Source organism: Myxocyprinus asiaticus, chromosome 41 (genome assembly GCF_019703515.2).
Source record: "Myxocyprinus asiaticus isolate MX2 ecotype Aquarium Trade chromosome 41, UBuf_Myxa_2, whole genome shotgun sequence".
Lineage (NCBI taxonomy): Eukaryota > Metazoa > Chordata > Actinopteri > Cypriniformes > Catostomidae > Myxocyprinus > Myxocyprinus asiaticus.
In genome coordinates, this window is record NC_059384.1 from 24,557,277 (window position 1) to 24,581,092 (window position 23,816).

General features: G+C 39.3%; 1 protein-coding gene across 3 annotated transcripts in view; it reads left to right on the top strand.

Annotated features, from left to right (window-relative positions):
• The window catches only part of LOC127431763 (collagen alpha-1(XV) chain-like), a 132,659-nt gene that overhangs the window by 42,472 nt on the left and 66,371 nt on the right, over positions 1-23,816 (top strand). For all 3 annotated transcript variants that reach the window (XM_051682295.1, XM_051682294.1, XM_051682296.1), the window contains exons 3-5: positions 9,492-10,039; positions 19,872-19,946; positions 20,485-20,577. In XM_051682295.1, coding sequence (XP_051538255.1) covers positions 9,492-10,039; positions 19,872-19,946; positions 20,485-20,577 — 716 coding nt within the window. The remainder of the gene's footprint in view (positions 1-9,491; positions 10,040-19,871; positions 19,947-20,484; positions 20,578-23,816) is intronic.

Consider the following 23,816-nt stretch of genomic DNA (forward strand, 5'->3'; position numbering starts at 1 on the left):
AGCCTCGGAAGTGACAGTGGAAATGCAACTGGCCCTGGCATGCACTAGCATGCCCTCATTTGCTATTGATGCAACTAAAGAGTTTGATAAGGTTTAATTAGGTGATTTTATAGGTGAAGTAACACTGTAGTTATTATTGCTAACTGTTCACATAACATATCACATCATGGAAAGTCAGAGTTGTTAATAATCTTTTTTGCATTCTATCTTTAATAATCCTAATAATAAAAGTGAAATCTTTTAATAGCTGCATTGTACAACTTTACTCCTCTTAGCTTGGAGGCTGAAAAGAACATCTAAACAGGAATATTGAATATGTAATCTGACCTAAAAAAAAAAGAATCCTTTCTCCTCTAAACTTGATGTTCCCTTGTGTTTTTCACTACAGCATAAAGTCGTGTGCAGAGTTTGAGATCTTGACCTTGATGAGAATCTGGTTTGTGGTTTGTAGGGATGGATTTATTAAGGGGATGTTGGTTTAACCACGCAGCTGTTTAACTTACTAGACAAGCAAGACAAACAATATTGTTTGGGCAGCATCACAGACTAAAATTCAGCATTTGTGTAGTTGACAAATGTTTAGGACTCTGATAATTTAAGTATCCATTGTACGATTCTTAATTGACCATAGCTGTTGAAGCCAAAACTGGACCTGGCATTAGTGAGGTTGAACATCCTCTAGGTTACTGCGTGAGGTCACATTGCCTGTTTTCTGATTTCTTGCTCACTTTAATCATGTTTATTCACCCCAGATGTGGTGAAACCTGTTGTATAAACACTTATATTTTGTGCCATTACATAAAACACACAATGTTAACAATGAAACTGGCAAAGGCGTTATGACAGGGAATAGGGGATTCCCTCACCAAATGCTTTACAAAATATACAATCATCATTTGAAATTTGGGAACACCCTTTGAGATTAGCAAAACTGGATGTTTAACTGTAAGCTCACAGCTCATTTAAATTGCTTGAACAGGGTTATTTGGCATTAGCAATGTTAGCAATAATCACTAGTTGTACCGTTTAGTCATACTGTAACTGTTCAAGCTGAAGTGTGTAATTTTTTTATTTTACTTTTGGAATCACTTTCTTATATCCCAGCTTAATATGCAGAGACAACTATGTGTAAGCCATTTGTAAGCCATGCTGATTTCTCCAAAAACTGTGAAGTTTGAACACTGTGTAGGGCAGGACTATCTGTTTGTTCATCCAATGTCAGCGAGAGAGTTCAGGAAATCCTTTTGAAAACAATAATTTTGTTGGCTTGACAAAGCAAACATACTGTTCTGTTATTCTACAGTAGGGATGTAACGGAATGAAATTTTCACGGTATGAAAACCATCACAAAAAATACCTCGGTATCACGGTATTATGGTGCTTATCTTATAAACCTTTAATTTTAGGTTTGGAACATGTCTGATAAACACACAGAATTTGTTTTTTTAGTTATAACAAGTTCTTTAACTTTATTTTTTATTTCTTTAGAACACTTTCTTAATCAAATGACATAAACATAAGATAATCATAAAACAAGTTTAAAAAAAGTAAAAAAATTTTTTTGCAATAAGTCAAATGGTTTTTAATATAATTGAAAAATGTAAAATATATGTCAAATCAGATTCATACTCTATATCAAGTCAGGGTAGGTTGTGATGCAAAAAAGTAAGCATATTTATGTTATCTGTGCTGAGGCGGGAGCGTTGTTTTAAGCATAAACCTTGCTGAATTTTGATAAATTACCCTGAAAACACAACATGTTGTGTAAATATATTGTGTAAATTAAATCAAGTTAATATATCTTGAGAAAAATATTTTTTGCAGTGTAATGAATGGATGTAATTTTAAAAAGTTTATGAAATCAAATTGAGCCAAACAAGATACATTTGTGAACTGCTCCAACAAAATGAGACATAAGGATTTTCATTTTATTTTTATATGTTTTAAATCATGAAATTCACAAAATAAATGTTACTAAAAATAAATGTTATTTAAATGTCTTTGCCATGACCACCAATCACTGTTTTTGCCTCAAGTTCGAGCAGCGTCACTCACGGCCTGTGGGTGTATCATTGTATGTACATTATTACAAGTAGCACAAAATGGAAAATATCAGAGATTTTAAAAGATACAGTGTACATTACTACAATGTTTAATCTGCATGCCAAATCTGTGTTTCAACCGCGGGGAGTCGGCTTGTCATCTAACGTGTGACATTTTCCTCATCTAATGCCCGTAGTTCATTATTTGACTAGAACAACAAATTCGAGAGGAGTATATTGCCAAAATGTTATTACATTTGTGCATTCATTTGTATATGTGATTTATATATTTTTCTTAATCTCTTATTGATGGCTGAGACTTTTCTCGTTCAATCAAAATGCGTTTTAGGGACAAAATGACCCAAAATGAAGGATCAGGTCACATTTGTAGGTAATATATTAATGTTTTACCACAGTAAATTTGACTTTCTGTGGGTTTTATTATTTTGCAAATACATCATTGCCTTAGTCTTTCAAAATGTTACAGTTAACCGCTTAGAAAGCAGAATCACTAACAAGCTTATAAACCAATTCCAAATAATGGGTAACTAGTCTTGTAAACGTGTATTGCATCTGCTTATGTATTCTATGAAAGGGGATCTATATTTTTTAATTGATTACCAGACAGTTCACAGAGTTTTTCGCTTACTTTCATGTCCACAGATTCTGTGGGATGGTGCTCTCGGAGATTGTGCTTCATCTTTGAAGTGTTTCCCGACTGAGCCGACACTTTTCTCCGACACATTTTGCAACACTGTCAACACTGATGTTGCCTCTTGTGTCTTTTAAATAACCGAAATACTCCCACACAGCGGACTTTAACCACATAGATGGGGGGAAAAGTGGCTCCTCCGAGTCCGACATTTCGTTCTACACAGCGCTGATGTGCTGCTGTCCGTTGGTCTGACAGAGTGACAAGACATGATGAATGCGACTTTCTCATCTTTCATTTAAACTTTTTTTTTTTTATTGATTTGTATTATTTTTTTATTATTAAATGAACCATTAGTAAATGGAAATATAATTAATTTACTTGTTTTTTATTTTTATATATAGAATTTTTTTCACACAACACCATCATTAAGGAAAAGTCAATGGTATGGAAACCATCTGCTTTTAATACCACGGTATACCATCATACCGTCATACCGTTACATCCCTATTCTACAGACATTAAAGTTTTTTTTTTTTCAAAGTCCTTAAACCAAGACTACCATACTGTAACTCCTCCTAAAGCTTACAAGCTACATCCACCAAACTTGGTACAGACTTTCTGTTCTGACTCGAGTTCCTATGACTTTTCTAACTGATCAGAATAATAGTTTTTGCACAGCAGGCAATCAAAAATCAACAGAATCCCATAGACTTACTTTAACGAAATGTTCAAACGGGCCAAGATGTCAGAAAGGATGAGACAAAAGACCCAAGTGTGGAGACAAGGAACAGTTTATTTATTAAACACAGCAAGAGCTGGTGAAGCATCAGGGGTACCTGGCACCAGCTGCAGCATGGAGGAGGAGAGTGTGTTTGTAGGCTTGTGTGCGTAGTGGAAGTGTAGAATGCAGATCCGCATGGAATTCTTTGGAGAGTGGTGTGTTTGTAGGTCTGTGGGTGTCGTGGTAGTGTGAGAAGCAGATCCAGTGCAGAGAGGTAACCGCTGAGGGAAACTCAGGAGAAGCGTCGAGGAAAGTGAAGCAACAAGCTGGAATGTAACCACAATCCAGGCACAAACAGCGAAACCTGGCAACCAATACAGAGAACACGATACAGGACTGACTAGGGCAGAGAGAGAGAGTGGTAAGTAACAACACTCAACAACAATCAAGCAATGAACACAAAACAGAGTGAGGTAAATATCGGCAGGGAACTAATAGTGATCAGGTGCCACTCGCTTGCTGAAAGCTGGAGTGATCAGCGTTCCTATGGAAACAATCAGGTTTCCCATGGCAACGCTGATTATGCGATCCAGCAGCACCTGAATCAGAGGAAAATGTAAACACAAACTGGAACAAACCAGTGGACTCACAGAGACCGTGACAGTACCCCCATCCCTAGAAGAGTTTCCATTTTGAAGATGGAACCAATCAATGAGGGCACAGTCCAGAATGTCCCGAGCCGGGACCCAGCATTTCTTCTCAGGACAATAACCCTCCCAGTCTACCAGGTACTGAACCCCTCTGCCCCTGCGTCTGACACCAAGTAACCGTTTAATGGAATAGGCCAGGGTGCCCTCCACAAGGCGTGGCAGGGGTGGAGGGATGAAAATTAGACCGAACAACGGGCTTGACACAGGAAACATGGAAAACAGGGTGGACATGACTGAGGAAGGGGCGCAATTTGAGACAGACCACCACCTGACTAAAGACCTTAGTGAATGGAAAAGGCCCGATGAATTTGGGCCCCAGCTTACGAGAGGGGAGTCAGAGAGGAATGTCTATAGCAGACAACTAGTCCTTCTGCCCGCAGACGTAAGCTGGACGTTTAGAGCAGTGGCAGTCTGCCGACTTGACATGTGCACCAGTCCAGAGGATGGCTTCTCTGGCTATCCTCCAGGTGCAATGGCACCTTTGAATAAAGGTGTGTATGTAAGGGACCTGGGCATTGGGTTCTTGGGCAGGGAACAGAGGGGGCTGGTAACCTACGCAACTCTGGGGATGTAACCCAGAGGACAGACTTACAGTAGCCCCCAGCTGTCGGCAGAATTCTGCCCAAAACCTTGACATGAACTGGGGTCCCCTGTCAGAAACCACATCGACCGGGAGGCCATGAATGCGGAAGACATTATTTAGTGACATCAACCGCTGTCTCCCTTGCTGAAGGAGGGGGATGAAATGAAATGGTCCGACATGGTCATGATGACCATGTTGCCATGGGATGGGGGAAGACCGGTGACAAAATTCATGACAATGTGGGACCAGGGTCTCGAAGGGACTGATAGCAGTTGGAGGAGCCCAGCCGGAGGCTGACAGGAAGTCTTGTTAGATGCACAGACAGGGCAAGCGGACATGTATTGGCAAACATCCTGCATTAGCCACCAGAATCTCTGTCTAATGAACGCCTGAGTACGAGCAGCCCCTGGATGGCAGGCGACATTGGACGAGTGGCCCCACCGATGGACGTGTGTCTGGACTGAATGAGGAGCGAATAACAGACCCATTGGGCACTCGGCAGGCAAGGTGGTGTTACACAGTACGGAACAGACTTTAGCCTCCACGTCCCAGGACACCATGCCCACCACCCAAGAGGCAGGAAGGATTGTATCCGGAGGGGCGGTGGAGGTCCCGACTTCAAAATATCAGGACAGGGCATCAGGCTTGGTGATTTTAGATCCCGGATGGTAAGATAAATCAAAATCAAAATGAGTGAAAAATAGTGCCCAACGAGCCTGTCTGGAATTTAGATGCTTAGCTCCGTGGGTATATTTCAAATTCTTATGGTCGGTCCAGACCACAAAAGGTACCCCCGAACCCTCTAACCAGTGGTGCCACTTCCCCAAGGCCAACCTGACAGCCAACAATTCCCTATTACCAACATCGTAATTCCGTTCAGCTGGGGAAAGAAGGTGTGAGAAAAAGGCGTACGGGTGCATGTGGAAGAGCGCTGTGACAGAACAGCACTGACACAACCTCTGATGCATCCACTTCCACCATGAACTGATGTGAAGGGTCGGTGGTATTAAGAATGGGAGCAGTAGTAAACTTCTCTTTCAATTTAGAAAATGCGGCTTCTGCCCACGAGGACCAACAAAACTTGGTATGGGTGGAGGTGAGATCAGTCTGGGGCGCAGCGAGCTGGCTGAAGTTTCTAATGAAACAATGGTAAAAATTTGCAAACCCCAGAATCTTTTGCAAAAACTTGCGGGAATCTGGGGTTGGCCAATCGGAAACTGCTCTGACCTTAATTGGATCCATGTACACTCCCTCGGATGAGACGATGAACCCCAGGAATGGAACTGATTGCGCATGAAAAGCACACTTCTTTCCCTTAATGAACAGTCGGTTCTCTAGCAGTCACTGAAGCACCTGCCTGACATGTTGGACATGGCCCTTGATATTCTGGGAGAAGATCAGAATATCGTCTAGGTAAACAAAAACAAATCAATTGACCATGTCCCTAAGCACGTCATTCACGAACCCCTGTAAGACAGCGGTGGCGCTGACCAATCCGAAAGGCATGACTGAATATTCAAAGTTCCCCCTATGGGTGTTAAAGGCTGTCTTCCACTCATCCCCCTTCCTGATCTGAATCAGGTGATAAGCAGAACAACTTCGTAAAGACGGACGCTCCCTGCAAGAGTTCGAAAGCTGAAGATATCAACGGCAAAGGATATCGATTCTTCACCCTGATGTCATTCAGCCCCCGATAATCTATACAGGGTTTAAGCGAGCCGTCCTTATTCTCCACGAAAAACACCCTGCCCCTGCAGGGGAAGAGTGGCTGAGACCGGCTGCCAGAGAATCATTAATGTATTTATTCATGGCCTCCCTCTTGGGAGCAGAAAGCAAATATAACTGACCTTGTGGAGAAGTGCCAGGGAGCAGATCGATTGTGCAGTCGGACGGGTGATGAGGAGGCAGGGTTGCGCTGTGGGGACCGATTGAACACCGCCCTCAGATCATGGTATGCCACAGGTACTCCGGATAAATCTGCTGGTTCATCCTGAAAAGACACACAAGACTGGACAGTGGAAACAGCAGAGTTAAGACAATGGGAAAGACAATCATAACTCCAGGCAAGAACAGAGTTGGTTAACCAAAGTGCAGATTGTGCATTACCAACCATGGGTGCCCTATTACCACTGGTGCAGAGGGGGAGCGGACCAGCAGGAAGTACAGTTGTTCAGATTGGTTGCCTGTGATGAGGGTGTGCAGCTTAGTAGAATGGGTGATGATGGACAGAGTCCACCATCTGGAAGATGTGGCGGCATCTAGGAAATTTCCCTCCGCTCCAGAGTCCACCAAGGCAGAGACAGAGTGAGTGATTGTTCTGTGATGCAGCCATGTGGGGAGAGGACACCTTGGACTGCTGTTCTGATTCTCCGGTTGTAGGAGTGGGAGGAAGGTAACGGTCAGCAGGGTGTGAAGAACGACATCGGCTGCGTCAAAGCGTGAGGTGCTGGTCAACTCTAATGGCCAGATCGACCATGTTGTCAAAACGGGGAGGCAAGTCCAGAGCATAAATCTCATCCTGGATCGTATCTGACAAGCCATCCAGGAATCGACTCCAATGTGCTCCATAATTCCAGTTGTCGGATGCAGCAAGGGTGCGGAACTTAATGGCATAGTCCGCAACAGAACGGTTACCCTGAGACAAACCGGACAAAATCCTAGTTGCTTCATGACCATGTGTGGATCCATCAAACACTCGAAGCAGCTCCGCCGAGAACTCCTGGAAAGACAAGCAGCAAGGTTGGTGATTCTCCCACATAGCGGTTCCCCACTGGCCGGCCCTCCCTGTCAGGAGCGTGATAACGAAAGCGACCTTGACTGACTTTGTGGAGTATGTGGAGGGTTGCAGTAAGAAACAGAGTGAGCACTGCGTGAGGAATGTGCGGCATAACCCCGCCTCAGCTGAGTATGGAGGCGGGAGGTTGATATGTGGCTCTGAGCATCTGGTACTGGGGGAACCACCAGGGCTGGTGTGGAAACATCCACAGTGGGGATCGGTATCAGGAGGCTGACGGAGTTGTGGACTAGAGATGTGAGCTCCGCTAGCTGGGACACCATCATCTCTATGGCGTGGTTGGAGGCTGAGATCTGGTCCTGCTGGCGACCCAAAAACACTCCCTGCTGAGTGAGCGTGGATTGCAGATCAGTGTCCTCCACAGGATCCATTATGGCTCGATTGTTCTGTCAGAAAGGATAGACAAAAGATCCAAGTGTGGAGGCAGGAACAGTTTATTTATTAAACACAGAGAGTTGTGTGTTCGTATGTCTGTGTGTCATGGTAGTGTGAGAAGCAGATCCAGTGCAGAGAGGTAACCACTGAGGGAAACTCAGGAGAAGCATCGAGGAAAACGAAGCAACAGGCTGGAAGGTAACCACAATCTAGGCATAAACAGCAAAGACTGGCAACCAATACAGAGAACACGATACAGGAATGACTAGGGCAGAGAGAGAATGTGGTAAGTAACAATACTCAACAACAATCGAGCAACGAACACAAAATAGAGTTAGGTAAATATAGGCAGGGAACTAATAGTGATCAGGTGCCGCTTGCTCGCTGAAAGCTGGAGCGATCAGCGTTCTCATGGAAACAATCAGGATTCCCATGGCAATGCTGACTGCGTGAGCCAGCAGCACCTGAATCATTAGGGGAAAATGTAAACACAAACTGGAACAAACCAGCGGACTCAGTAAGACTGTGACACAAGAACTCCATCTGTCAAAAAATACAAAAATCCTCCTTCCTGTCTCTCTCCCTTTCTTTCTTTCTTTCTTTCTTTCTTGCCTTAATGATCTATCCGTAACCTTAAAAAAGCTACTTTTTTAAAAGTAGTTTAAAATTTCAGACAAGACTTTGTCAAGCCAATTTCAAATTTTGTCTTGACAGATTTGACCTATACATTAAAATGTCAAACTTCAGCTTTGAGAAAGACCAAAGTATTGCTTTCTAGTTGGTCATTGGCATTGTGTCTGCCCTCAAGGCTGGTTAGAGTTTAGGTATATGTGGTACATACTGCAAGCCCAAATTTACAGCCACGCTCACAGAAGCACTGGATCTATTAGCCCAAGCTAACATCTTCCAGATGATTCTGGCTCATGCTAGTCCTCTCCTACAGAGCAATCAATTGTTTGTGCAGGTCTCCTTAACATTAATCAAGAACATGTGTGTGGTGCCAGGTCTTTAGCAAAGACCATGAGTTATGATTCAGCCTTTAAGAGGATTGTTTTGGTTGCTGACATTCATTGTCTGTAGATCCGTGCTCAGTTTGTTATGCTCGGCTTATATTTGGTTAAATGATGCTGAACTGTGATTAGTGCAGGGCCTGATAGTTCTGGGCATATGGTGCTGTTTTGGTTTCTCAGCTGCAAAGGAAACAAGGAGTTCTTTTTTTGAAACAGAAGCCGATTGAAGTGGAAGGGAATGAAGATGTAGAGACCCGCCAGGATGCCTGGGGGGAGTGTAAAACTGAGGATATAATGTGTGTGGTAATAAAACTGCAGGGCTATTGGCCAGCTCTCAGCATATAAACAGGAACATTTATTTTGCAATGAATTATTAGTATGACTAGTGAAAGAAAGAATATGAATTTACACAGTAGTTTATTTTAATAATCTATTTTATATTAGTACAGTATGCAATTTCATTATACCCTGCTAAAATAACCAGCCTAGGCCAGCAGAAATTCACATTTTGGCTGGTTTAGGGCTGGTCTTGCTGGGTTTATAAATGTATGATGGACCTGGATTTACAACATTATGCTTTTTTCTCTATCTTTCTGTCTAGAGAGGGGCTCTAGTGGGCAACTGGACCTCACAGAGCTCATTGGTGTACCCTTGCCACCCTCCGTCTCCTTCATCACTGGCTTTGAGGGCTTCCCCGCATACAGCTTCGGCCCAGACGCTAACGTGGGCCGCCTTACACGCTCCTTCATCCCTGACCCTTTCTTCCACGACTTTGCCATTATTGTAACAGCCAAACCCACCACACGCCGTGGAGGAGTCCTTTTCGCCATCACCGATGCCCTGCAAAAGATTGTTCACTTAGGAGTAGCATTAGCGCCAGTGGAAGATGGATCACAACAGGTGATCCTTTACTACAACGAACTCGGTGCGACACACACCAAGGAGGCAGCTTCGTTTAAGATGGGGGATCTTACAGGAAGATGGGCGAGATTTACTCTGGCTGTACAGGGAGAGGAAGTGAAGCTGTATATGGACTGTGAGGAACACCACAGAGTAGCATTCCACAGGGGCAAGGACAGACTCACCTTCCAGCCCAGCTCAGGGATCTTCATAGGGAATGCCGGAGGCACCAGACTAGAACGGTTTGTGGTAAGTTTGAACTGGAAGTTTTAGATGTGTATAAAATATTGCCAGTTTTATATTCTTGATATAGATTAAGGGATAGAATATTTAGGAAAGCTGTGTTCTAAATACTAGTGAGCCACCTTGCTGTCTACTACCTACATAGGTAGTGACCTCTTAAAGCAACTAAAACCTTCTAAGGCAACTAAGATGGACCCTCCCAGTGACAGATTTAAAACACACTTGATAAGGAGTGACTGTAAACGCTTACTTGTGTCACACAAAAGTTGTTTCCAATAAAGACATGTTAGCATGTTGCTACGGTAACAACACAATAACCTACTCCATTAAGTACAAAAGTACACAGTACAAACAACTATTGAGTGAAATAAACATTTTAATGTGATGCAACTATTTTGTATCACTTTTTTCAAATATAAGTTTAATAAGTATATGAAATATAAGTACAGTATGTTTATAATCAATAACTGAGTTGGTTGCCATATGGAATTGCTGTATCTGTGAAGGATACATATGAGAGAGATGTAGAATTTGGCCAAAGGTGTGTCTTGCTCCATGTTAGGAGCTAGGCCCACAGTATGTTGCCTTTAAATGCTGTCTAGGTAGGCAGCTCAAGTTTTAGAACAGAGCTGTAGTGTTTTTTTGATTGTGTTTCTAGACTGCTCTAAATCAGTAATGTCTGTGCATTTAATACTGTTAATTTGTATCTGTTAGTACTAATACAACATGTGAATGTGTGCTATGAGTTTTGTGGTCTGTGATCATTTAAAGGCCTTTGTGGATATCTATTTAATATCACTAAGAACCCAGCTGTGGGTAACATAAACATGTTAAAATGAGTGTTTAGATACTTTGGTTTTAGTTGAACCTCTTAATAGGGCTAACCTCTTCACAGGCTAACTTATGTCTGGGGTGTTTTTCTGTAGACTGAACCTCAGCAACGATTTCCACACAGCAATCCTATTCTCTGCACATTATCAAACACACGAATTAACACATTATCCATGATTTATTAACGTTCCTTTTCTTATGAATCTGTGCATATGGTAGTATTTAACCACATATATGACACTGATTGTCTTTAAACCAATCATAGTTCTTTAGATATAAATAATAAAAATTAACCTTTTTTTTTACATGCAACATATGCAGTTTAACATACGTCACAACACAGATGTTCCATATAAGTCGTCATCGCTAACAGCATAGAAGCCAAGACATTGATTTGTGAGTCGTTCTTGTTCTGAACAATATTGGACAACATTAGCCTCGCCTCAAGACTGACAACGTGGCTGCCTTACATAATTGGAGACTGAAAGACTGAAACTTGCTTTCTTATGAATGAATGAATGAATTTTTTATTTTTTATTTTTTTTTTACTTAAGGGGAAACTTTGGAGACGTTTCGCCTATGTAGTTTCTTAAGTACATAAATGTATTTTTTTTCTCTTTGTTCACTCTTTAACATGCCTTTTAAAGGGATAGTTCACCCAAAAAGGAAAATTCAGTTACCATTTACTCACTATTAGGGTGATCAGATGTCCCCGTTTTCCGGAGACAGTCCCGGTTTTTGACGGTCTGTCAAAACTGTTTTTGACTGGAGCTGTCCTCGGAAATGTCCCCGTTTTTACTGCGTGTTCAAAACAGTCCGCAAAGTGAAAATACATGGCAAGAAAGCCCCTATTGAAGACTACCGGCAACAAGGTTTACCATGTGTTGTTTATTTTGACCAACAGAGGGGGCAGCTTGCTATAGCAGCTTTAAGTCATTTAACTTCCTTTACTGATTACTTGATTCCGCAAAATGGGCAAAACGTACCATAAAAGTAATCAAAAAAAACTCATACAATATATTTAAAGTCTTTTATAGCCATATTTCTTTCTTTTTTTTTTTTTTAAATCTTTAAATAAATCTCAAGAAGAGCATCCTATGGATTAAATGGATGGTTCACCCAAAATTCAGCAAAATAATTTACTCACCCTCATGCCATCACAGATGTGAATGACTTTCATGTATTTTCGTGTATGACAAAGATTTTTAGAAAAATATTTTACTTCTGTTGGTTCTTACAGTGCAAGTAAATTGTGACCAGACATTTGAATCTCTAAAAATTACATAAAGGAACCATAAAAGTAATCCATAAGGCTCCAGTGGTTAAATCCATATCTTCAGAAACAATATGATAAGTGTGGGTAAGAAAAAGATTAATATTTAAGTCATTTTTTACTTTAAATCTCCACTTTCACATTTGTTCACATTTTGAAGGTGAAAGTGGAGATTTATGGGAAAAAAAATTATTTAAAAAAATTACTAAATATTGCTCTGTTTCTCACCTTGTTCTGTATTTCATTGGCTCGTTCCTCACTTTAAACCATTTACTGTGGTTGGACGTACTGTAGGAGACAGCCCTTTCCTGTCAAAGTGGGCCTTTCTTGGCCAGAAACAGCTTACAATATGCATCAGACTTCATGCCAATAGTCAAAAGTCCTGCTTGCAAGTCAACCTAATACATAACAGTTGTTTCAATTGGAAACAAAATGCCACTGCTCACACTGAATTGGTTGACGTCATGCACCAGCATCGGAGCTATCCCAGTGGCTCTTATATGGGCCTTTATATCTTTCTTTGCCATGTTGAGTAACCAGGCCACACATAACAGCATAAGCACTCAAAAAACACTGCTGTCTCGCTGTAGTTAAGTGCAGATGCCAAGAGGCAGCGTTGCCTCTCCCTTCATACACAGAGAGACAGAGAACAGGTTTTGGCCTACTCTTCAACTTTGTAGATCAAACTGTAGTGGCTGTGGCTGCCATCATTTCATAGCTCTGATGCAGTATTTTGGCCCCAACTGTATTTCCTGTGCTGAAACTCAGCTGAAACTCGTTTATTTCATTAAACCCTGGACATTATTCATGTAGCACAATGGAAAAATCCACCAATTAATTGTCATGCTTAGCAGTTTTGAGTTAGTTCCACACAATATTATGCAACAAGGTACTTTGACTTACAACTGCTAGTTCAGCCAACAATTTGTTTATACTAACAAACATTACATTGTCCACATAACAAGCCTTTATAAAGTGTGTTGAGAGCAACTGACTACCATGCGCATACTCACTTTAGAAACCGAGATCAGTATTTTTAAGCCACAGATATGTGAGATACTTTGAATTTACATACAAACACATGTTAGACCTTCCTTATTGAACAATCTTTCTGGTTTGATAAGATTTTTTTTTTCTTCTCATCATACATTGCAGCATCAATACATTATGCACATTTATTCATTTAAAAAAAAAATATCATTGAAATTATAATAAATTACCCTCAAGTTATCCCTCATTGTGTTTTTCCCCCCAGTAAAATATTTTCTTCAAGAATCCTAACGCTGCTCTTTTCCATACAAAAACAGTTGCTGTCAAGGTCCAAAGAGAAGAAAAAAAATAATTATTAAAATACCATAAAAGTAGTCCATACAACACATAGTTGTTGTGTGGCCCCAGAAACCTTGGAATATAGTGCACTTGTCATATGGACTACTGTTATGATGTATTTACACTGAACCTTTAATAGTGCTTTATGTTATTTGTCCTTTTTAAAGCTTGAAAGCTTCTGCTCACTATAAACTGTTGGAATAGGGCTGCTTAAAATGTCTAGTTTTATATTACAAGAAAAAACCTAGCACATAGGTTTTGAACAACATAAGAGTGAGTAAATGAGTGAGTAAAAGTAAATTTGACATTTTAGGTGAACTACTCCTTTAACTGGTGGCAAAGACATACTTAAAATAAAATGGTAGACCCTTAGGAGATGCTGTTCATAATTCAGAATTAATTAAAGACATAAAGAAATTATTTTGAAAATCTTAAATTGATTTTAAAGTATTACCTAATAATATTTGCATTAAAAATATATTATACTGTCCTTGCCACAACCTAAAAACACAATGGAGGCCACAAGTCACAGGTCTTACCATGTCCTACTTTGTGTTTTATAGGTCATTTTCAGATTACCACATTCATTCATAATATACACACATTCACTCTTTGTCTTAAGCCTGATATGCTGAAAACTACTCTGTTAATGTTTTCCATACAAATCACGTACTGTACATGACATTGTCAATTCAAAACAGTGCATTTTGCCAAATGGTGAATAATTTGCACCTTGGTCGGTCAGTACAACATTTCAATCATAAAATAGTGGGCAAATATTTCATGTTTAGTTAGTTACATATTACATGACACTAACATTCTTAACCTGAACTGCTTGCTGATGCGTGGCGCTGGAATAATTCAGGAGGTTCCCGCTTAAGCCCCGTTCACTCTGCCACCGACTTTTTGGCTTGGTGTCGCTAGACTCTGCGATCTGTGTAGCTGGGGGCATGACACGGATGAGACCTAATACCGGTAAAATTAAGGTATTATTACAATTTCACAAGGAATCAGTTCTCTTGTCTCTAAAACTGTACATTCTGCAGTGTACAGTCTTTTATAAAACATGCAGCAGTGTTCAGTACATTAAATCATTAACAAGATGACCAATCTATCAATATAAATCATTTACAAGATGATCAATCAATCTATCATGAATGAATGAATCAAACTCACTCGAAATGCAGACCGTTTCTGACACGTTTTTCCATGCATCATTGTTTTATTATATCCATGCATGTGGTTACAGACAAGTAAAAATCCCTCACGATGCTGAAACTTCTCCTCCGTCTTGCCTGAACTCGTTTCCATTCTCCTAGGAGACAGATGACGTGAGCTCTGCTGTCTTCACTATCATTGGTAGTCGCTCGCGAGTTTTAGCAATAATAATAATAATCCTCCACAGTTTTAGCAATAAATGTGTTGAGTTGATATGCGTTATTAATAATAATTGTATACCCTTTCTTATATGCAGAAATTAGAATGTTCCTGACCCCTGACTAAATACATTTTTAACATCTTTTATATGTTAACAATATATTTATTTTTATCTTTTCGATTATTTGTCTCCTTTATCTTATTTATGTATACATTTTGGTTGGTTTATAAGTATTATTTTTCTTCCTTCACCTGTACTTGTCTTTATGACTCAGTGATTGTATTCATACATTGTTTGATCTTATTGAACATTTATATAGAAAAAAAATTCACAGATTTAGCACCATTTGTGGACTTTTTGGATGGTCATTTACCCACCATAGGCATATTTTCCAACTTATATCAATGTTAAATTAGTGATCTGGAACAATTTCACCGTGACGGCATCTGAACAGCTTAAATATGGGACAAATCGCGTCCCGTAATGATTCGATATGGGACGTATAATTTTATATTTAAATACGGGACGATCCCGTATTTTATGGGATGGGTGGCAATCCTAGTCTCGCGCGCTGTCGCTGGCAGTGCGAACGGGGCTTTAGACCACTGAGCAAGCTAAAAGACAATCTGGTCATATCTGATTATTGGGAGGGACTTGTTCCCCTCAATGTACATTGTGGTGATGGCCCTGATGCTCAGAGCTCATTTGTTGCCTCTTTTTTTAAATAACTGTAAGCAACTGTTATATAGGTTTTTGAGTTAAGTAGGTTCTATGTGCGTCTCTTTAAAAAAAAAAAAAAATTATAATAATAACTTAAAAAATAACATCTTTACATTGTAATAGCTATGTATTGTTCTTTTAACAGTCTTGGAAGATGCCCTCTACTTTTAGGTCATAGAGGTTAACAGCTTACTGGATTTGAAAATTATCAGTGAATAACTACTTAAATTTCGGTCTGTTCCTCACAAAAACAAGTCATATGGACTACTTTTATGATACCTTTATTATACTTTTTATGTGCTTTTATGTCCGTTTTTGCAGCTGTATGAAGAAAAAAAAAACAACCAGTGCAATTCTTCAAAATTATAAGTCATATAGGTTTGGAACGACATGAGTTTTAATTTTTCAGAATCATGGTGGTGGAAACAAATTTCTTTAGGGAATTTTCTCTCAGGCTTTTCTGTGTTTTGCATTGCAGTAACATCCTGCATGTTTCTCTTTGGATGTGTGACGTAGTCTGAGAGGATGGAAAACATCCTTTGTTTAGAGTGAATCACTGTAGTGGCCATTTCTGAGAGATTTGTTTATCAGTGTCATAGTGGTTGCACATAAAATCAAACCCACAAATACTTCACAAGAAAGTGCACATACACAAACAAGCACATGCTCAGAACTGCCACATCTGTTCAAAGCAACCATACGTCAGGAGTCTCTGTACATGTCAATGTGTGTGGTCAGTGTCAGTCTGTTGACTGTGTTTGTGATTTGCATATGCTGAGTCAACATGCGGACTGTTTATCTGACTGGCTGAATAAACAACTCTTTGAAGACGAGGCCGGTTACAGCTGCAGTCCGTCTGTAGGGACAAATAGTCTTCAACATGCCACAGATTTAAGCAATACTACTGTACAAATATAACATCCTGCCACTTGGAATGCATTTTTGTATGTTTTTCAATGAAAGGAAACTTTCAGGTTATCATCAATGTAATTTTTATGGACAGCACTTGTATGAAGGACGAAACCTGCAAAAATAATAAGTAAATAAATTCATAAATAAAGAAATAAATCTGCATATTCTTGCATATAATAAATAATAAAATGTGTGAGGAGATATACTAATAATTATATAAATAAATGCACCAATCAATGCAAAAAGAATACAATAAATAAATAAATAAAAAGAAACAAATAAATGGTTGGGGTAATGCAAAATTGAGAGTTGATTTTCAATTAAATCTTTCATCATTCATCTGTTTCTTGTATGCAGTTCCGTATTTATTTTTCCTCCACGCAACATGCTAATGAGAGGATGTCAATCAAACATCAGTAGGCGGAATTTATGACACCTTTGGCTAATCATTCTAAAAAAGTGCTTCGCTTGACTATGACATTAATAGTGACATTACCTAATTTTCACAATCAATTAAGTTGAGCAAAGGATCTCCTTGCGTGTAGAAAAAATAAATATGTAGCTAGAAATCAATTAATGATTAAAGAAATATTGAAATGTAGAATTAAAAATCAACTTTCAGTGTTGCATTTCCTTTAACATTTTTGCATTTCCCCAACCATTTTTTTGTTTTATATTATATTATTTTTGCATTGGTCGTGCATTTATTTATTTATTTTATTATTTGCATATCTCCTCACACATTTAATTATTTATATATGCAAGAAGATGCAGATTTATTTATTTATTATATTTGCAGGTTTCGTCCTCCATACGCTCGTGCCTTAGTTTTAAACAAATCCTGTTACATGGAGCAAACGTATTTAGACTGATTGAGTCTGTAACTAAAAATGCTCACTTTACATGGAAACAGATAACAGAAGTTATCAGATGTGTTTGCTCCATACTGAAACAACATGTGCATGAATGCCTCAGGAGGAGTGTTAGCATAGCTTATAGCTGACTCATCCTGGAATGAACCACAGTTCAATTAACATGACTAATCGAAAAATAGATTCTTGAGGTCTGTGAACATGTGGTGAGAATTGAGCTGGTGATTTCCTTCAGCTCCTGCTCCTTTCTATGTGTTTTTCCCTAACATATTGTTTAATTCATTAAACAACAATGACAATTCATTTCACACATCTGCAAAGGAGCAGTAATGCATCACTGACAAACTCTGCTCTCTTATTTTTGAATAAAAATTAAAATTCCCTCAATTTACTCACTCGTCTCAAACTCGTATGGCTTTTTTCCATCTGCAGAACACAAATGAAGATAATTTAAAGGATGTATGATGTATTTTTGTCCGTTTAATGTAAGTCAATGGGGTCCAAAACCTTCAAACATCATCAGGAGCTTAATAATGACTTACATTTTGGTCTGTTTCTAACACAAAGAGATCATGCTTCCTTTATGTCCTTTTTGGAGCTTGAAAACGTTGGACCTCATTGACTTACATTGTATGGACAAACACACCATACATCCTTCAAATTATCTTTCTTTGTGGTCAGCAGAGGAATATCAGAAGAAGTCACGAGTTTGAGCCAGCATTAGCATGATCAAATGATGAGATACTATCCCTTTAATGTATATTTGTACAGTATTTATTTAGTATGTATTTTAGAGCTTGCAATATTGCTTTATATTTACTTATTAACACGTTCTATAGCTTTTTATTCAGAATTCGAATCAGAATGAGCTTTATTGCTAAGTGTGGTCACGTAGACAAGGAATTATTTTTTTGGAGATAGGAGAAAAGCAAGTGCACACATAACATTACAGTGAGACACAAAATATAAAACAAAGTAAGAGTATAAATAAACATACAAAAAATAGGACATAACATAGAATGGCGTATGTACATGTGCAAGTGCTAATATATGTGCAAGGTAGGGGTATGTACAGTTACTACAAATATGAGTGAATTTACATATGTACGTTACATATTTATACATTATTGCACTATGGGGGGTCCTGAGGCAGTTAATTGTTCATTTGGTAACTGGACTGAGGGTACAATCTGTTCTTGTGCCTGGTTGTCCTGGCGCTGAGTGCTCTGTAGCGCTGGCCAGAGGGCAACAGTTCAAAGAGAGAGTGGGCAGGGTGTGTGGGATCCAAAGTGATTCTACCTGCACATTTCCTCATTCTGGAGGAATTGAGGGTGGGCAGGGGGGCACCAATAATCCTCTCAGCAGTCCTGACTGTCTGATTTGGTGGCTGAACCAAACCAGACAGTTACAGGACAGACTCAATGACAGCCGAGTAGAACTGTGTCAGCAGCTCCTGTGGCAGGTTGAACTTCCTCAGTTGGCAAATGAAGTACAACCTCTGCTGAGCCTTCTTCACAATGGAGTCTATGTGGGTGTCCCACTTCAGGTCCTAAGAGATGGTACCCAGGAACTTGAATGACTCCACTGCTGCCACAGTGCTGTTCAGGATGGTGAGGGTGAGGGGTGAGGGGTGAGTGGGGATCCACTGTCGCAGATGAGATCAGTGACTGTGGTGTCATCTGCAAACTTCAGGAGCTTGACAGAGGGGTCCTTTGCAGTGCAGTCTTTCGTGTACAGGGAGAAGAGCTGTGGAGTGAGAACGCATTCCTGAGGAGCACCAGTGCTAATAGTGAGGGTCCTGGATGTGATTTTCCCCAGTTTCACAAACTGCTGCCTATTTGTCAGAAAGCTGGTAATCCACTGACAGACTGTGGTTGGCACGGAGAGCTGGGTCATGGAGAGCTTTGGTGGACTATTAAAGGGATGAAAATTCTGTCATTTTCTTTCTTTTTTTCTTCTTCCTTTCCCACACCCTCTGCATTTGTGTAAAAGTGTTAGCGAATGGAAAACAGGTGCTTGTCTTCTGGATGCTGTGCACAACAATTCTGCCAACCACGCCTCTGTTAATCAGGACTTACAAATTGTTAGAACTTTGAGAAAACTTTAGCCCCAAACTTTGAAATGTGCAGGACAGATGACATGTTCCCAAACTAAAAGAACTGATCACCATTCATGTTTTGACCTTTGAAATAAGAACATGTGGGAAACAGGTTGTTATATGTCATGTCAATTTGAATTAAACTCTTTTATTACGCTCTTGATACTGAGCAGTGGTTATTGCAATTGGTTGATTCTGAATCACGATTAATTACTAGCTGAAAGTTTTGTTGGTTTGTGTTCTTTTTTGCGCCCCGTATTTTATGTTGCATGGTATGGAGCGGTTGTATACTGCGCAACAGTGATTGATAGCTGCACTGGCTGTGTTTCCACATTCATCTGATAATCAGTTTCAGGCTATTTAGAATTTACAAGTGAACATGTACACAAATTGGTGTATGACCTCTTTCTCACTCTCTTATCCAGGGCTCTATCCAGCAGCTGGTGCTGACACCGGATCCAACCGCACCAAATGAACAGTGTGAGGAGGATGACCCCTACGTGAGTGCTGTACCTCTTTTCTTTAGGTTCTCAGAACTGTGAAGTTCCATCCCTTTAGGAGATAAAGGAGTTTTGGCTATGGATTTTAAAAGTGCTTTAATTCTGAATTAAAACATTTACTCATTATCACAACAATGACTGTTGGGAATATCTCATGGTCTGAACTGACTATTTTGGTCTGAACAGAATTTGGCATCCTGCTGAAGACTTTACAGTAGAGTAAAAACTCCCTCTAGTGGCTAAAGTAGTACATTGCAGATTGGTGTTGTGCCATGGAATAACAGATACATTGGAATGTGGTGAAAAGCTTTCATCGTGCATTTTTCCAAACCACACAGGGATTAATACATTTAACAGTGAATTAAATGTTACAAGTTTGGCAGTATGAGGAAAACTCTTCACCTTGAGTTTTATGAATGTGTTTTTATGTGGTTTTGAGTAAAAACAGAAACATGCACGTACACACACATACACAAACAAATAAGCAAGAACAGACAAGTTTTCAAAGATAAATAGGTTTAAACTGCATATGTTTCAGGCATCAGGTTATGGCAGCGGTGATGACATCTATGATGACACTGAGACCAACAACGAAGTGAAGAAAGTAGTTGAAGAGAGAGAATATACAATGGTAAGCGACATCATGGAGATACATACACTATTAAAAACAAATGCACAATTGATTACATTTAAATTGTATCCACTTGCAAGTTTAGTCAAGGTTTCTTGCACTGTTAGCAGTCAAATGTTAGTCTTCCATTACTACTATGCATAAGATCTGTAATGATTGGCTAACCTGTTTGCATGTGAAACGTGTAATACCCAAACGACTTAATAAGCACTGACATTTAAATGTGGGTGATTACATTTATGATCTACATACATAAAACTCTTTTATTTTCAAAAAATCCTGTTTTCCATTATATGTTCCCTTTAAAACTAAATTGCCAAGGCAATGCTTGAATCCATGTATTCTACTCTTTGTCAAAAACACACACACGCACGCACGCATGCACGGACGCATGCACGCACACAGACACACAGACACATATACACACACACACACACACTTAACTTTTCTGGTTTGCCAGTCTGTTTATAATGTGCTGCAATGTCACCCTACCTGGCAGCTCTCACTGGACTGGGTCATGGGGCAGAAATATTTGGAAAGCAACATTTCCACAGCCGCTGTCCAACACATTAAGACATTTTGTGTTTTGTAGCTCATCCCTACTTTAATGATAAGACCCCATTCATCTCCGGATCCAATTTACTCCCTGTCAGAACATTGGTCTCTGAAGTCAGATTTGTCCTCAAACGACTTTGATTTTTTGAGTCTTTGAAGACAGCACAGAGAACATGTTGATTACATTCTCCTTCTCTTGTCTCTCCTTTATATTTTGCTTTTTTATTTTTCTTTGAGGTGGTTTCTCTTTTTAATTTATGCCTTTAGACATTATTTTTATAATAGCATGGTAACTACTACACATTCAACAAGTTACATTTACCGTATTATCCCAGAGGGAAATTTTATTTCTCAGAGGTTGCACTTTTATAGCTCACAGACTCATTGGAGGTCTAAGTTTTATTAAGGCAGAGACTATTTGCACTAAGTGCAAATAGTGGCAGACACTATTTTACACCCCTAATTAAATAGTAACACACAGTATTGTGGCATCACCGCAGCATGTTTATTGTGTTTATTTAGAGTCCCACAGACACCCTACACCAGCCCCTACACCTAAATCTAACCCTAACCTTACCTTACAAAAATTAACCATGGTTTTACTACAGTAACCATAGTATCACCATGGGTATTTTGTAGTAAAGTCATAGTAACCACAAAATTATACATGGTTACTACATTAACACCATGGTACTGCAGTAACACCATGGTTAACTGTATCAAAACTATGGCTTCTGCCAAAAAAAAAAATATGGTTACTACAATATAACTAAAGTAAAACCATGGTTAATTTGACCCAGATCAAACCTTTCTCTCAACTCCCTGACCTTCACCGTGACCAAATAACTGCAAGGAAATCAACCTTTATATTCATTTTGATGTATTATTATAAGCAATATTAAAGGGGTCATGACATTTTATAGTTTTATAAACTTCCCTGAGGTCCACTGATAATGTAATTAAAGTAAAAAAAAAAATTGGCACCAAAACAGTCATAATTTAGTAATATATGAACATTTTCCACCCTTTCTTTTGCCCTCGGTTTTGGCCTAAGCGCCTACTTAAAACTTCAACGTAAACACGCACTGATATGATTGGCTAACATCATGCAGCCCCTCAAATACAGCCATATTTGAAACACAGTCTGAAGAGAATGAACAAGCTCCACAACTTTATAATACTAAATTTCAGGGTTTATAAATAATGCACATCCAACACATTGCATCCCAATATATTAAACTGTTCATCTCAAGCACAACTGTTATCACTCAGCACCATAAACTATCAAACATTTGAAATTTTCATGAATGAAACTGTTTACTTACGGTTTTGCGATTGGGTCCAGTAGTGTTTTTTTAACTGCCCTATCCTTCAATAACATTTCTTTGCAAAGCTTGAATCATATTATGACTGGTTCACAAGCAATCAACGCTGATATGAGCCAAAAATAAAACATACAATCCATGCTGATATGAGCCGAAAAACCACACATACATAGTCCAAAGCACAGTGAAAAGATCCACACACATACAGCATCATTGTGCACTGAAGCCAGAAATGCATCAAAACAGTCAAAGACGTCCATATAGTGCATGTTTACATACGAGGTACAGCAGCTGAATGACAGAAAATGGTGTCTTCTCTTCAGAGTTGTAACTTGACACTGCATCTTTTAAAAGCAGTGCCAGATACATGACAGCAGTCAAAGATGTTTCTCTAGGGCATTTTTATATACAAAATTAATTCAGAATAGTCCAGATGGGTCCAATTTTGTGTTCAAGAACAGTTAGGCCACACTAGGCCTGTTTGTCCTGATCTCTCTCTCTCTGTTTACAAATCGAGTGCCAATGGGTGGGGCCAAAGGTGTGATGATGTGAAGTAGGTATTGATGTTTTTCACTGTAGAGGCGGTCATGAATTAATGAGCCCCCTAGTGACGTAGGGAAGTCGCAGAAGTACATAGCCCCTTTAAAGAAAATATTAAGAGTGGAGACAGGAAAAAGGATGGGAAAAAGTGGGACAAAAAGCAGAATTGAAACTAGGTCTTCGCACACAGAAAAAAAAACACATCAATACGATTGTTACACCCCACGCCACTGCAGAGACATTGGGGGCACAGTTTGTCTTCAATGTGTGCAAATAGCCGCACTGTGGCAGGTGCCATTTACACCTAGTGCAAATAGTTACTTCGTTCATTTAAATACCAATTTAATCTCAGATGTAGATTAGAAACAAATGAGACAATTGTTGACATACCTGTACTATAATGTGGATGGCATAGCTCTGGTAACTTGTTAAGAAATGTTTGAGTGTGAGACTTTTGATTGCAGACTTTGGTATCTTGGCAAATCTTAGTACAGTTTGTGACATTATAGAGTCTTTTTCTCAGGAGAGAAATCTGAGAAGAAAAAGACTGATGCAAAAATCTGCATTTGATCTCCATTTGATCTCATTGCTGTCAAGGAAAAACAATAGATATATTAAAGAGATCTTATTTGTGATTTACTTTCCAGTGACATTTTCTCTCTTCTCATGATTTAAGATGAAAATTATTAAATATAATATTGATTTAGAGGTCTAGAGATATTTAGTGAGAGTTGTAACAGTAGTGAGAAATATTTTACTGACAGTTGTACTGGCCTTTTTCCATTAATTTAATAGTTACACTATAGCTTCCTCTATATA